The sequence below is a fragment of the Aspergillus glaucus genome (genome assembly GCF_001890805.1).
Source record: "Aspergillus glaucus CBS 516.65 unplaced genomic scaffold ASPGLscaffold_13, whole genome shotgun sequence".
Lineage (NCBI taxonomy): Eukaryota > Fungi > Ascomycota > Eurotiomycetes > Eurotiales > Aspergillaceae > Aspergillus > Aspergillus glaucus.
The window spans coordinates 94,374-106,688 of NW_019170465.1; the positions used below are offsets into that span (position 1 = coordinate 94,374).

At 47.1% G+C, this 12,315-nt stretch overlaps 3 protein-coding genes across 3 annotated transcripts; 2 read left to right on the forward strand and 1 right to left on the reverse strand.

The window, feature by feature from the left end:
• Positions 1 to 92: 92 nt before the first annotated feature.
• ASPGLDRAFT_436967 (putative kinesin family protein (KlpA)) lies at positions 93 to 1,611 on the forward strand. The gene is made up of 4 exons (XM_022545867.1): positions 93 to 195; positions 252 to 381; positions 449 to 745; positions 1,151 to 1,611. Exons 1-4 carry the CDS (start codon positions 178 to 180, stop codon positions 1,288 to 1,290), a joined length of 585 nt encoding a protein of 194 aa, XP_022399663.1. The 5' UTR covers positions 93 to 177; the 3' UTR covers positions 1,291 to 1,611.
• Positions 1,612 to 7,151: 5,540 nt separating this feature from the next.
• On the forward strand, positions 7,152 to 8,660 carry ASPGLDRAFT_75040 (uncharacterized protein; the record flags this gene model as incomplete). The annotated part of the gene is made up of 2 exons (XM_022549769.1): positions 7,152 to 7,232; positions 7,285 to 8,660. The coding sequence occupies 2 exons, from the start codon at positions 7,152 to 7,154 to the stop codon at positions 8,440 to 8,442; spliced, it is 1,239 nt and encodes a 412-aa protein (XP_022399664.1). The 3' UTR covers positions 8,443 to 8,660.
• Positions 8,661 to 9,333: 673 nt separating this feature from the next.
• Positions 9,334 to 11,252, reverse strand: ASPGLDRAFT_75041 (FAD-binding oxidoreductase). Its single transcript, XM_022549770.1, has 4 exons — positions 10,852 to 11,252; positions 10,107 to 10,801; positions 9,830 to 10,038; positions 9,334 to 9,764 (listed from the first exon to the last, which is right to left on the reverse strand). Exons 1-4 carry the CDS (start codon positions 11,194 to 11,196, stop codon positions 9,493 to 9,495), a joined length of 1,521 nt encoding a protein of 506 aa, XP_022399665.1. The 5' UTR covers positions 11,197 to 11,252; the 3' UTR covers positions 9,334 to 9,492.
• Between the last annotated feature and the right edge of the window lie 1,063 nt (positions 11,253 to 12,315).

Here is a 12,315-nt window from a genome sequence, read left to right on the forward strand (position 1 = left end):
ACAGCATATCAACGACTCAACGCAGCAGAGGTGGTTACGGTGCAGCGCTTTGAGACGGTTTAATTCTACTTGGAGTCCTTAGAATTGATCTTTCTTTCGTCTCATCTCCCATCTATCCACTTCACCCCTTTCCTCAGCCCGTCGACGAAACCACCCGACTGAACAGACGGCCCCATCATGAACGACGAGAATATGGTAATTCCCGCCGGATGCAAGGTCGTGCATGGTCTCATTCGACTCACAATACGCAGGTGCATTCGAAGGCGCCTACACGCGCTCGCGTTCCCGGAGGTTTGAAGGAGGCCAACCCGGCCTTCGCCAACTCTCGTTCGGGTCTTATGAAGCCCGGTACAATCGCCAAACAGCCCTCCAATCTACCACGTACGTCGAACAGACGCGATACCAATGCCGTTAAGCTTTGTGGGACTGACAGAAGGACGCACAACAGAACTATCCCGCTCAAGAAGCACAACGCAAGCCCCTGAAACCAGAAAAACCGGACCCGGGGGGACGACCACGTCCAAGACCGGCAATACCACGACCCGCGCACACACCCGAGCAAAGTCCGTCGCAGCTTCAACCAGATCTTCGTCGCGAACCGCCACTACCACACGACAACCAGCTCGACCACAGTCGGCCCTCGGTGGTCCTCGCAAACAAACCGGCCCCTCGATCCCCAGACCCGCTACGTCCTTGGATTCCCACGATGAAGAGACCGCTGGAAGTGTTTTGGGCAAACGAAAGGGTAGGCAACAATCCCATTGGTTTTTTCCCTATGCCACATCCTCTCTCCCAGGACGGTCATTGCCAGGCGTGCACAGGAACGACTCGTGGGGCTACGTCAAAAACCAGACATCTCTGCCAGATATGAGAAAGACTACCGCTGAGTCTGGCCGCCGGGAGTCTTCCCTGTGCACAGTCATGGAGCAATTGACTTTAGACCAACCATCCTCTGGACCCCTATGCCACCAACCCGTACAGGATGGACCCAAGAAACCATCGCCATCAAAACTCCCCATATCTACCCCAGTGAAATCCCTTCCAGATAGGCCCCTATCCCCTCCCAAGACTTCCTCCAGAAGACATCCATCACCCATTATTCCCTTTCTTTCAAAAGATTCAACGGTCAAAGCGTTTAACACCTTTACAGATGCCGGATGGGACCTAGAACGTCGAGAGAAACATATGGAGGAGTTGATGAATACCTTCATGACCCAGGTTGGCAAAGCCGGGCAGGATAGTTTTGGCCTGAAAGAAACTGTTGAGCTGTACAAGACACGAGGTGAGTGAAGTGTTCTGCGATCGACGGGAAGGGGCAGTCTAATAAATGACTTGTGCAGTGAACGAGTTGGAAACATCCAAGGATCAATTGTCGGACAAGAACCTTACCCTACGCGTGGAACTCGAGACGGCCAAATCCCGATTGGAAACGATGGAGAACGTATTAAAAGAAACGCAAGAAGAGCACGAAAACGAATTGGAACGCATGAATAAACGGCAGCGCATCGAGGTGGACAACGCAAGAGAAGAGAGCAAGAAGCAGGTGGAAGCGTTAAGCGCTCAGCAAGAAGAGGAAAACCGCGAACTCAAGCGTCGATTCGAGCGTGACTTGGAGGACGAAAGAGCTGCGCGGCAACGACAGCTTAACCAAGTCAACTCTCAGACAGCCCTTGACACGCAACGGGTGCAAATTGAAGTCGACAAGAAGGATCGAGAAATCCGGACACTGCAGGACGACTTGCAAGCATTGCGCGACAACCTCGAGCGGGAGCGGAAGAATACCCAAGATCTTCGCCAGAACCTCGACACTGCAAGCGGCAACAGCGTTACTCTTGAATCGTCGATCCGCGCGTTGAAGGCTAGAATCGAATTCCTCGAGTCCGGACGAGAGGAACAATCCTCAGCGTTCGAGCGATTGAACCAGCGAATGACGGATGCCTTGGAAGAGACCAACGAAGTGAAAGACAAGCTGCGGAAGGAGGAGACACTCCGTCGGAAGCTACACAACCAGGTTCAGGAACTCAAGGGCAACATTCGGGTATTCTGTCGAGTCCGGCCGTCCCTGGAGACCGAACCCGAGACCGACATCGCCCAGATCGGGTATCCAGACCAGTCAGATGAGTCAAAGGAGATCAATGTCCTGGGCCCAGAGGAAAAGAGCAGCTTGGGAGCTGTCTCTAAAAAGAACAGCAACTTCGCTTTCGATCGCGTGTTCAGCCCATCGACAGCGAACGGGGAGGTTTTCGATGAGATCAGCCAGCTTGTGCAAAGTGCTCTGGACGGATACAACGTGTGCATTTTCTGCTACGGTCAAACTGGCAGTGGAAAGACGTACACGATGTCCTCTCTTGATGGAATGATCCCTCGGGCAGTTCACCAAATTTACGAGACGGCCCAAGGACTTGAGGAGAAGGGCTGGACGTACACGATGGAAGGCAACTTTGTCGAAGTTTACAACGAAAACCTGAACGACCTGCTTGGCAGCGCCGATGACTTGGACAAGAAGAAGCACGAGATTCGCCACGACATGCAACGGGGCAAAACCATCATCACCGATGTCAGCACTGTCCGGTTGGAGTCTCCCGAAATGGTCGAGACGATCCTCAAGCGGGCCGCAGCCAACCGTTCGGTTGCTGCCACCAAGGCCAACGAGCGGTCTTCGCGGTCTCACTCTGTTTTCATTCTCAAACTCATTGGAGACAACCACATCACGGGCGAGCGCAGCGAGGGAACCCTTAACCTGGTGGACTTGGCAGGCAGTGAGCGCCTGAGCCACAGTGGAGCTACCGGTGAAAGACTGAGGGAGACGCAGAACATCAACCGCAGTTTGAGCTGTCTGGGAGATGTGATTGCCGCCCTGGGACAAGGAAAGGAAGGTGGACACATCCCCTACCGGAATAGCAAGGTATGTTGCACTATATTTCCCCACGTCTTGATTATTTAGCGCTAACTCGATGGATTTAGCTTACATACCTCTTGCAATTCTCCCTCGGAGGCAACTCCAAGACCCTCATGTTCGTGATGGTCAGCCCACTGCAGGCACACCTGGCCGAGACCCTAACCAGTCTCAAGTTCGCCACGAAGGTGCACAACACACATATCGGAACAGCCAAGCGCCAGGCTCGTGTTCGCGACTGTTAAGATTACTGATGATACTTGATACCTTTTGCTTTTCTGTCTGTCACATAGTTTGGCGTTTATACGATTTTGAGCTCTGTTGGTGTTTGAGATATTTTGTTTGTTTTCTAATACCACCTCGTTTGTATCTTCTTTTTGAGATTTGTTTTAGCGCAGCGTTTGTTTGAATTTATGGATATGATTTATTCGATCTACGTGACTTTCTTTCCGCATGGTTTTAAATATATATTTCGGTGCAGTAGTGTAAACAAGTAACCTCGCCTTTTCAGCGCGTCCAGACTTTGGATATCGGTGATCAAGCATTGGCCAAATCTGATGCATGAAACCCAGACATGCTTCTGCTTCAAATCATATTCGATTGCGAGTTTTTCTGACACTCCAATTGGCCGCAGAGACTTCTAAGACCGGAGCTCCGGAGCAATTGAAATGTACTGTAGTGGGTTGAGCAGCAAAATCAGCCTCGTCTCAGCCTTGGATCGGCAGCCCGAGCACTACTTAAATTAGACGCCATCCAACGATCTTCCCCATCCTGACGTATAAACGAAAAGGAAACATGGTCTTAAACCGCAGCAAACGTCTTATCCATAAATTGAAATCCCTGAGCCTTTATCGCCGGAGGCGGTCCCCTGGGCTCCTTGCCCCGGCTCCATTATGCGCTTTACCACCCGAGCTAGTCGAAGTGGTGACATCCTTATTGCAACCAACCGACTTGTGTACTTTACGGATGACATGCAAGTTCCTTTATCAACAAACATATTCTGTGTTTTGGAAGACTTCCCTGCAAAGCGTCAAGTCTGATTTGTCCCTTGCCAGTCTGCAGAAATTGAAGACAATCTCAAGGGACACCCAACTACAGCGTTACGTGAACCACATGGCCTTTAGAGGATTCGACGAAAGTAACGATACTCTTGGAGGGGGGTTTCAATGGAATCATTATCGCCATCTTTCTGGCCATCTCATCAACCTCCAAGAACACTCCGCTGTGCAAGTTACACAACATCCTCTGCCAACTGGTCAACTGCAAGTCATTTGAGATTTTTGCTGTTTGCACCAAGCCCAAAGATCACTCAGATGATGCCAATTTTAGACCAACAGACTCAATTACAACTCTTTTCAATGTTATCACAAGGGCTAGTCTTCCTGTCACTGCGCTTACAGTGAATTTCATGGGCTATGGATATGGCAACCATCCAGACCCTCGACGACTGCAAGTGTCAGACAAGGCCCAGTTCATTGCACTTGGCCAGCATCTAAAAGGGCTAAAACTGCGTTATACACTTGAGTTTGACATGGTTCGTGACTGGACATTTAACATTTTATTTCATGCCCCCAAACTTCACACACTGCATTTTAAAGGCCAAAGTGAGAAAGAGGGCCCAGCACTCATCCACTGCCTTTGCATTAGCAGATCCCCCATGGTCACAATTACAGGACCTGCAACTGGAATATATCTGGGCATCACTTGAAGACTTGATGATTCTACTTATGAAATGCCGACAGACACTCCGGATCCTCAGGTTGAATATTATGAGACTTGATGCAAGCCTTGAGGACGTAAGACGGATGTTTCAGACTCTCAGTAACAGCTTTCCAGCTCTGGAGGCGGTCTCATTCTGTGGTTTGGCGTCTGGTCTGACTGGGGGGATTTCATCCACTTTCCTGTGGTTTCTGATAATCCTTTTGTTGATGAGTTGCAGGGTACAAAGTTTGAGTATGCATCCAATCACCCCCGTGGGTGGTCGAGGAATCTCTATGTAGCCTATTCGGTGTGACGGTCCCGAGCAATATGAGTATATTGGTAGATTATCTGACAAAATTCTAACATGAGGAGAGAAAAGGAAAGAGGCAGGCCTGCCGGCGACGAGCTATCTAATGTGTGCGAAGGGTTTAAGCGAGGCTCAGTGACTGTCCATGCTCAGTGAATGTCTATGCTCCGTGACATTCGGGTCCAAAGATGGATGTTGCTTTGGATATTCTTGCAAAAACGGTGTCTTGTGCTCCTAGACGGATATAAAAAGGATAATGAAGAACCTCTTCTTGCCAACCATCTGACAGATCATCTAAGTCCTCTGAGGCACAAGACCTTGCGCGCTGTTCTTCTCGGTAGTATTAATTTCTGTTGATGCTGGATAAGTTGCAATCATTACTAGTAAATCTCTGAGCCAAGTATGCGCCATCGTGAAACGGGGATGTGTGAGGCAGGCCGTAATCCATTAGGGCTAGCCTTGCTTTTGATGATGAAGTTCACCTCTAGGAATCGAGGGAAAACTGGGCCAAATGGTATTAGACCCATTTTGATTTCGAGGCAGCTCGGTTACAAGGTTGTGACGGTCTGGTCGGTCATGTTTGAGAGGGGTTTAGCTCAGGATTAGCATGGGGAGTCGGTTATTATAAACTATACAAGGCTACCGTATGGGATAGGGACTAGAGGATAAATATCTGATTTGACGGATCAGGAACGCACATATATTCTCTACTATTATACCCCTAGTTAGTACTTGTCTCTTCTATTCTAATTCATATTTCCAAGTTGAAATCTTGGCCCACTGTGGACCAGATCTATAATTTAACGACCATGGCCAAGTTTTTTTGCGAACTCGTCTCGATCAATGCCGGCATCTTCTAAAGGTAGTGGAAATCGGTTGCCATTGATGGTGATCGTACATGACAGCGAAGCACCGGATAACTTGTGCTTTTATTGACAATAAATGAATAGGTGATAATGAAGCAGAACAATCATGGCTGGCCCATTTTAGACGGAAGCCTCTCCGGTCGAATTAAAATATTCAAAAATTACTGTGGTGTGACATACAGCCCTGGTTCAGAGGCATTTATTGTGTTGCATGTTCGCTATCATGATGAGACTACTGGACGTTTACATTGCTCAGCTGCATTTTTGAATGAAGAACCACAATCATCGATGCGGTGGGATCTGGGCTTTCTTATACATGCTAAAGAATGGAGGGATTTGAAAAAGCATGGATTTACCTGGAGATGTTGATATTTATTATTATTGTCTGGCTTGTATATATACGCATAATTGATGTTGTCGATCAATGGATTTGATATAATCTCTAGCACGTTCACATCATAAATATGATAACTAACAGTCCATTCAGCTGGTCAGGGTATCCATACTTGAAGCAAATTTAGTATAAATATTCAGAATGCCAAAAAAAAAAAAAAAAAAAAAAAAAAAAAAAAAGAAAGAAAGAAAGAAAAAAGAAAGAAAAAAGAAAGAAAGAAAGAGTGGGTGACACAAAATCACGACATACAGGGAAATACTTGACGTACTGAATAAATAAAGATCAACAGTCGTATATGTATAGTATGTAGACAGCCTCGCTAGTGAAAAGGCATAATTATACCAAGTAATGATCTATGGGTAAGCACTCCATCGAAACGAAAAAGATCTTAGCCCAGAAAATATACAAAAAGGACCCCATCCCCGTGCTGTTTCTTGCTTCTCACCATACTTTTTATTTTCTATCTTTTACGTCCACACGCCATTGATCTTGAGGGTTCCAGGATTTTTTTTGGCAATATGGAGTGAGTACAGCTCTTACAATTACTTCAGCTTAAATTTGACTGACCAAGTTCCTGGACAATGGCCGCCCTGGTTCACCAACTGGCTCTAGTCAGAATGAGCCCAGCCAGACACAGGATGGCCCTTTGAACATTTCATCACCGGTAATCTTCTTCTGCAGCAATTGCGGTGGGGATTTAAAACCGGTAGTCTTCTTATGCAGCAATTGTGGTAAAGATTTAGAGGAAGCTGTCTGAACGAAGATTGCAATCAAATTATTGTATTTGACACTAGCCTTTTTTAGACTTAGCGTGGATATTTAGGGATTTGCCACATCTTCGGTAGATACCCTGCGCATCCCTGGGAGTAGGCTTTTCTCTATTGCTTCTGCGTAAACGTCGAGTTTTGTATTCAAGACATTTAGGGCTTAGCATTAATCCATGTGCTTTTAAAGGATACCCGTCGCTCGCTGGAACAAATGATGGACATGAAAACATTTCCTCCGGGCCGCCGCTCGCATCGGAAGTCAAGGGCGGGGTGCTTACAATGCAAAAGACGAAAGGTCAAGGTAAGAGATTGACCAACTCCCTCTTGGATGACGGCTCATGATTCATTGGAAGTGCGACGAAAGCAAGCCCGTCTGTGGCAACTGCAACAAGCACGGGGTGAGCTGTTCTTTTGCCAGCCCCTCAGCCGAACTTAGTAGCTCGCAAGCGCCTTCGACAGAGTCACCTGCATCACCGGCGTCACCTGAATCGCTGTCAGGGCTAGGTAGCGCAAGCTCTGAGCCAGCCTACATATATTCCCAAAACTTACCAATCGTGGCGCCATTGACGTCTTCTCCTTCTACGTTCACTGTTTTCGACTTAGAACTGTTGCATCACTACACGACTTCAACTTGCTACACATTGTCACAGTCTCCAGCAGTACAGGCTGTCTGGCGTGACCAAGTACCTCACATAGGCTTTACAGCACCGCCCGTGCTACACGCCTTACTGGCTCTGTCGTCACTGCATGTAGCTCGGTCTGATGAATCACGACGAGAAAGCTGCCTTGATTGCGCACAGATGCACCACTCCATTGCCGTGAAAGGAATTGTCCCATTTGTCTCTTCCCTTGCATTGGAAAATGTTTCTGCGCTTTTTCTGTTCACTTCTCTTACGTGCATAACCTCATGTGCCAAGCCATCAGGAGAAAACGATTTCCTCTTTCTTTTTGACGGTGGAAACCTATCGGAATGGGCTTGTCTTTTCCGAGGTACAAGAACAGTGATCTCTTCGAATCGCGAAAACCTTACTAGAGGAATTCTGGGGCCTATCTTCACAAACGGAGCTTATCTAGCCGCTGCCCATAACGAGCCACAGGCACTTGAGCTGGGAAGACAGTATGTCCAGGAGTTACAAGAAATCATACGCAGAGAGTGCCCGGACCCATCTACTCGGGCAATCTATCAAGACGCGTTGGATGGACTAGCGCGGACATTGAGTATAGCTATAAAGCCAGGTGCCAGGCGGAGGCTTGAGACCGCTGATATCTTCCGGTGGCTTGTTGCTGTCTCGGATGAATACCTAGAGCTGCTTCGACAAGAAACACCAATTTCCCTGGTTATTTTTGGTTACTGGTGTGCGTGCATTCACCAAATCGACTGGATGTGGTGGATGGAAGGTCTCAGTCAGCGCCTGATGATGCAGCTGTGCTCTGTTTTGGACCCAAAGTATCAAGATTGGCTTTCCTGGCCCCAAGAAATCATCAATGGGGACAATGAAAGATCGAAATGAACGAGAATCATCCTCAAAAATTTTTGGAAGTATCCCGCGCGCAAACAAAGAAAAGAAAAATACTACATGAAATTTTTGATGGATGGGTTTGATAGTAACAATTTAAGTAGACCGTTCCAGCGCTTCAGTCTACCGAGCGGGAATCAACGTCAGACCGATAGCGGGGCACTCCTGAGCTCCCTCAGACAAGCACGTAAGGAACGGCAACGCTAGAAAACCTTGAATCAACGACCATGCCTTCGACATGGCACTTCTAAGTTATTGAAACACCTATTACTAAGTTCATGCGGGAAACGGTGAGTGGTTTTATATTTCTTTGTAGCATATTTAAGATAGTTGCATTCACTTGGTCTTCTGTTGGTCACGACCCAGTATTATAGATACAGCTCTAACCCCTAATGCATGGGTAGTGCATATCAGGATGACAGGACAATACCATCAAATATAGGTACTCCAACAGGGCCGAACCTAACGGCACTCCGAGTCTCCACCGAGATCCAGTCGAAAAGGGTAATTCTAGTCGACTTTGTAACATATTTGGTCTCTGAAAATGCCAAAAAAAAAAAAAAAAAAAAAAAAAAAAAAAAAGAAAAAAAAAAAAAAAAAAAAAAGCGGAAGGGACCAAAAGGTCTGGTATGGCAAAAAAAAAAAAAAAAAAAAAAAATGAACCATGGTAATTTTCATTTTGCACCCATAACTTGCTTCATGTTTATTTTACACGGTATAACCTCGGAAGATACTTCGCTAGTATCTAGGGAGCCATCCCAGATTTGGTTCACCCGCATATGTTACATGTTCCTATGTGTCACAGGCTCGGAATAGTAGATATTAACGAACTAAATTTCTATCTAGACTATTGTAGCCATCAACGAGAACATCAAATATGGAGAGAAAAGAAGGAAAGGAATCTATCTATAGGAGAAAGCGGTTTTTATCCATGGGTTCTGTGGCCGCGCCAAGTGCTCTCTTTGTTTGCTTGTATGGCGGTGTTTTATCGATATCAGCCACATGAGACGGCGTTGAGCCGTCACACTATGGACCGAATTTCCTTCACACACCAAGCTTGAAACCACCCCAATTGAGTCGCGAGAAAATGCCCCGGGGATCGTAAGATGCCCTGATGTCTCTCATGCGGACTACATTCTCGGCCGGGAATCCTAAAAAGGGGTCCTGCCACTCACCTGCATCGCCCATGTAGACAAAGTCAGAGGCAAGTCCCTTCTCGATGTTGATAGCATGAAGTCGCTCAGTAAGCTGGCGCGACCAGGCTTGAACGCGAATATCGTCCTGCGCCAGTGCCCATCCGGTGCTAAATTGCCACACTAGGGCCAAAGTCAACTGCTGTTCGTAGCCCCAAGATTGGTGATGTGCAAGGAAAGTCACCTACAAATCAGAGGCTCTGCTTCCAGACCCCAGACATTGCCAATACCGTTGTTCTGTGCAACTCGCGCAGAACCGGGCGCATGCACGTTGGTCACAAATGTTGGATAAAGACCCTCAACATCGGAGATCTCGTTGACCGCGTCCTTCCATATCTTGTAGAGTGAGTAAAGAACATCTGGATCTGGCTTCATGCTCTTGTGGGAATACATGACTCTAAAATTGTTGTTAAGGAAGTTAGAGAGACAAATCGGCTTAGGGTGACGGCTCAGTCAATTCCTTACCGGAACATTTGCTTAGGCGAGTCCAGAGTTCCTGCCCATTTCTTCATTGTTTGGACATTATTGGTTCTGCTCGTTGCCGGAATAGCGGAGAAGTTGGCAAACTGAGATGGAGGACTGTCGGAGCCTTCCTGCACACCAAGTAGCGAAGCCGATGCCGCTTTCGTGGTAACATTGTATGATATCGAAGCGACCATACCGGCCGCAATGGGGTTCTCCTCGTCGAGCTTGGCAGCATTGCAAACCGCGGCCATGAAATCCGGAATCCCACTTTCATTGTATGTCTGGATGGTCGTGCTGACGTTTGGCATGTCGTAGGTCTTCAGTGTGAACTTGGTTACGATGCCGAAGTTATTGGCACCGCCCTTCAAAGCCCAGAAGAGGTCCGCATGAGAGTCCTTGTTCACGGTGATCTGGGTGCCGTTTCCAAGAGCAACGTTGTAGCTGATCACATTGTCCATGGCATATCCATACTTGTTGTTGAAATAGTGAAAGCCGCCAATGAGAGTCAGTCCAGGAACACCGATTGTCTTCAATCGACCGCCGATGGCGACGCGACCGCGAGGCTCGAGAGCTGAGTAGACATCATACCAGGTAAGACCTGGTCCTACTTCAATGGTGTCATCATTGACTTTAACGTTGTTCAGCCTTGAAAGGCCCATGAGGACACCACCGTCGATGTTGTTTGATCCCGGGTACTGTTTAACAGTCAGTATCAGGGCTAATGGGTGCTGGATCATATACTTACACACATATGTCCTCCACCGCGGACCGCAAACTGTGCATTACAGACGTCGAATATCTCAAGGGCGTGCGCCACCTCATTTGGAGTTGCAGGAAGGAAAACACAAGCAGGAGACAGATCAGTCCGAACATCCCAGTAGGAGTCCACAGTCTCAGCAGTATAGTTTGTGCCATTCGGGAGAATGACTCCGCTGGAGTAGTGGGAAAGCTTCTGGCATGCACATGCTGCGCCTCTGGTGAGATTGAACGAGCCAAGGGAGGTTGGAACGGACGTGCCAGTCAAGATGGGTGTAGGGCTGAGACTGGCAGAAGCCAAACCCAGAAGTGAGAATTTAGCAAAATATTTCATTCTAACCTGTCAATTGAATGAAGAGAACGAGCAAAGAAAGAAATATTGATCCAATGAAGCAGCTGGGTCCACAGTTTATATATATTCTCACCAACTACTATTCATGCTAACCCTACCATGATACATCAGGGGCTTAGACAACCCCGGAACACTCGTGGTGGTGGTGGTCGTCGTTGTTGCCTAAAACTCTGCTCGGATTCCTCGGCAGGGTGCAACGTCTTCGTATCTCGACCAAGCTTGAAACTATGGGCCTACCTTGTGTGCCGGTAGAAAGTATGGGCCTGCTCAGCGCTGTGGCAAATAGAACCCAGGTGGAGCAATGAAAACGATTTACGGAGGTCGGTCTAGGTGGGTATATTAGGGATCTTTCTATAGCACTAAGAAAGGTCTATGCCTCTTCTCGGAGAAAGATTAGGGAACTATTAGTAAAGAAAGCGACGCTAGAAATATATTAACTTTAGTTTACAGAACTATAGAGGTTACTAAACGTGACGATTTTGATCTCAAATAAGCTAATCTTTCATTGTTACGACCTCCGCGGTCTTGGAGACCATTCTTGAAGGAATCATATATGTATTATAGCTGTTAAATAACAAATACTATACTGACATTGTTACCTACCTAGACCGACCTTCGTCGATGGCTGTCGTGACAATAATAAATATGGGCCATGTGAAAACTGTTTGAATCCACAGATACAAACTTCACGACCATAAGGAGTCTACTCCCGCACCCGATTGTCTATGTAGACTCCGCACGGCGATCAGTGGAAATAATCCGAGTCCCAATCCGAACCCGAGTCTTGCGATCCAATGGAAACCGCAATTTCGGGTTCTTATTCGTATTCTCATTTTCATGCCGAACCCTAAATTTTTTTTTAAAACATTCAGAAATCCTTTTAACCCTATGATGCTTATCCATCTTGCAGCCCGGTAAATGTCTCTAAAGTGTGCATACGAAAGACACAAGGTCCCCGGATATATAGAATACTTCTATTTAGTACTCCACTGGCGTTAATAGTGGCCCTACGGGGAAAACGTCATGTCAAGACTATTGAACCTGGAGAAAGAAAAGAAGAGGAAACATATCTAGAGGATGAAGGGGTTTTTTATAACCACT

Excerpts from the sequence above, each read along its gene's own strand:
- ASPGLDRAFT_75041 (XM_022549770.1), bottom strand. The coding sequence starts at position 11,196 with ATGAAATATTTTGCTAAATTCTCACTTCTGGGTTTGGCTTCTGCCAGT. Across the intron at positions 10,802-10,851 it reads GCGGTGGAGGACATATGTGT|TACCCGGGATCAAACAACAT; the intron begins GTAAGTATATGA and ends ACTGTTAAACAG. Across the intron at positions 9,765-9,829 it reads GGAAGCAGAGCCTCTGATTT|TGTGGCAATTTAGCACCGGA; the intron begins GTAGGTGACTTT and ends CTTTGGCCCTAG.
- ASPGLDRAFT_436967 (XM_022545867.1), top strand. Across the intron at positions 382-448 it reads ACAGCCCTCCAATCTACCAC|AACTATCCCGCTCAAGAAGC; the intron begins GTACGTCGAACA and ends GACGCACAACAG. Across the intron at positions 746-1,150 it reads TGTTTTGGGCAAACGAAAGG|ATGCCGGATGGGACCTAGAA; the intron begins GTAGGCAACAAT and ends ACACCTTTACAG.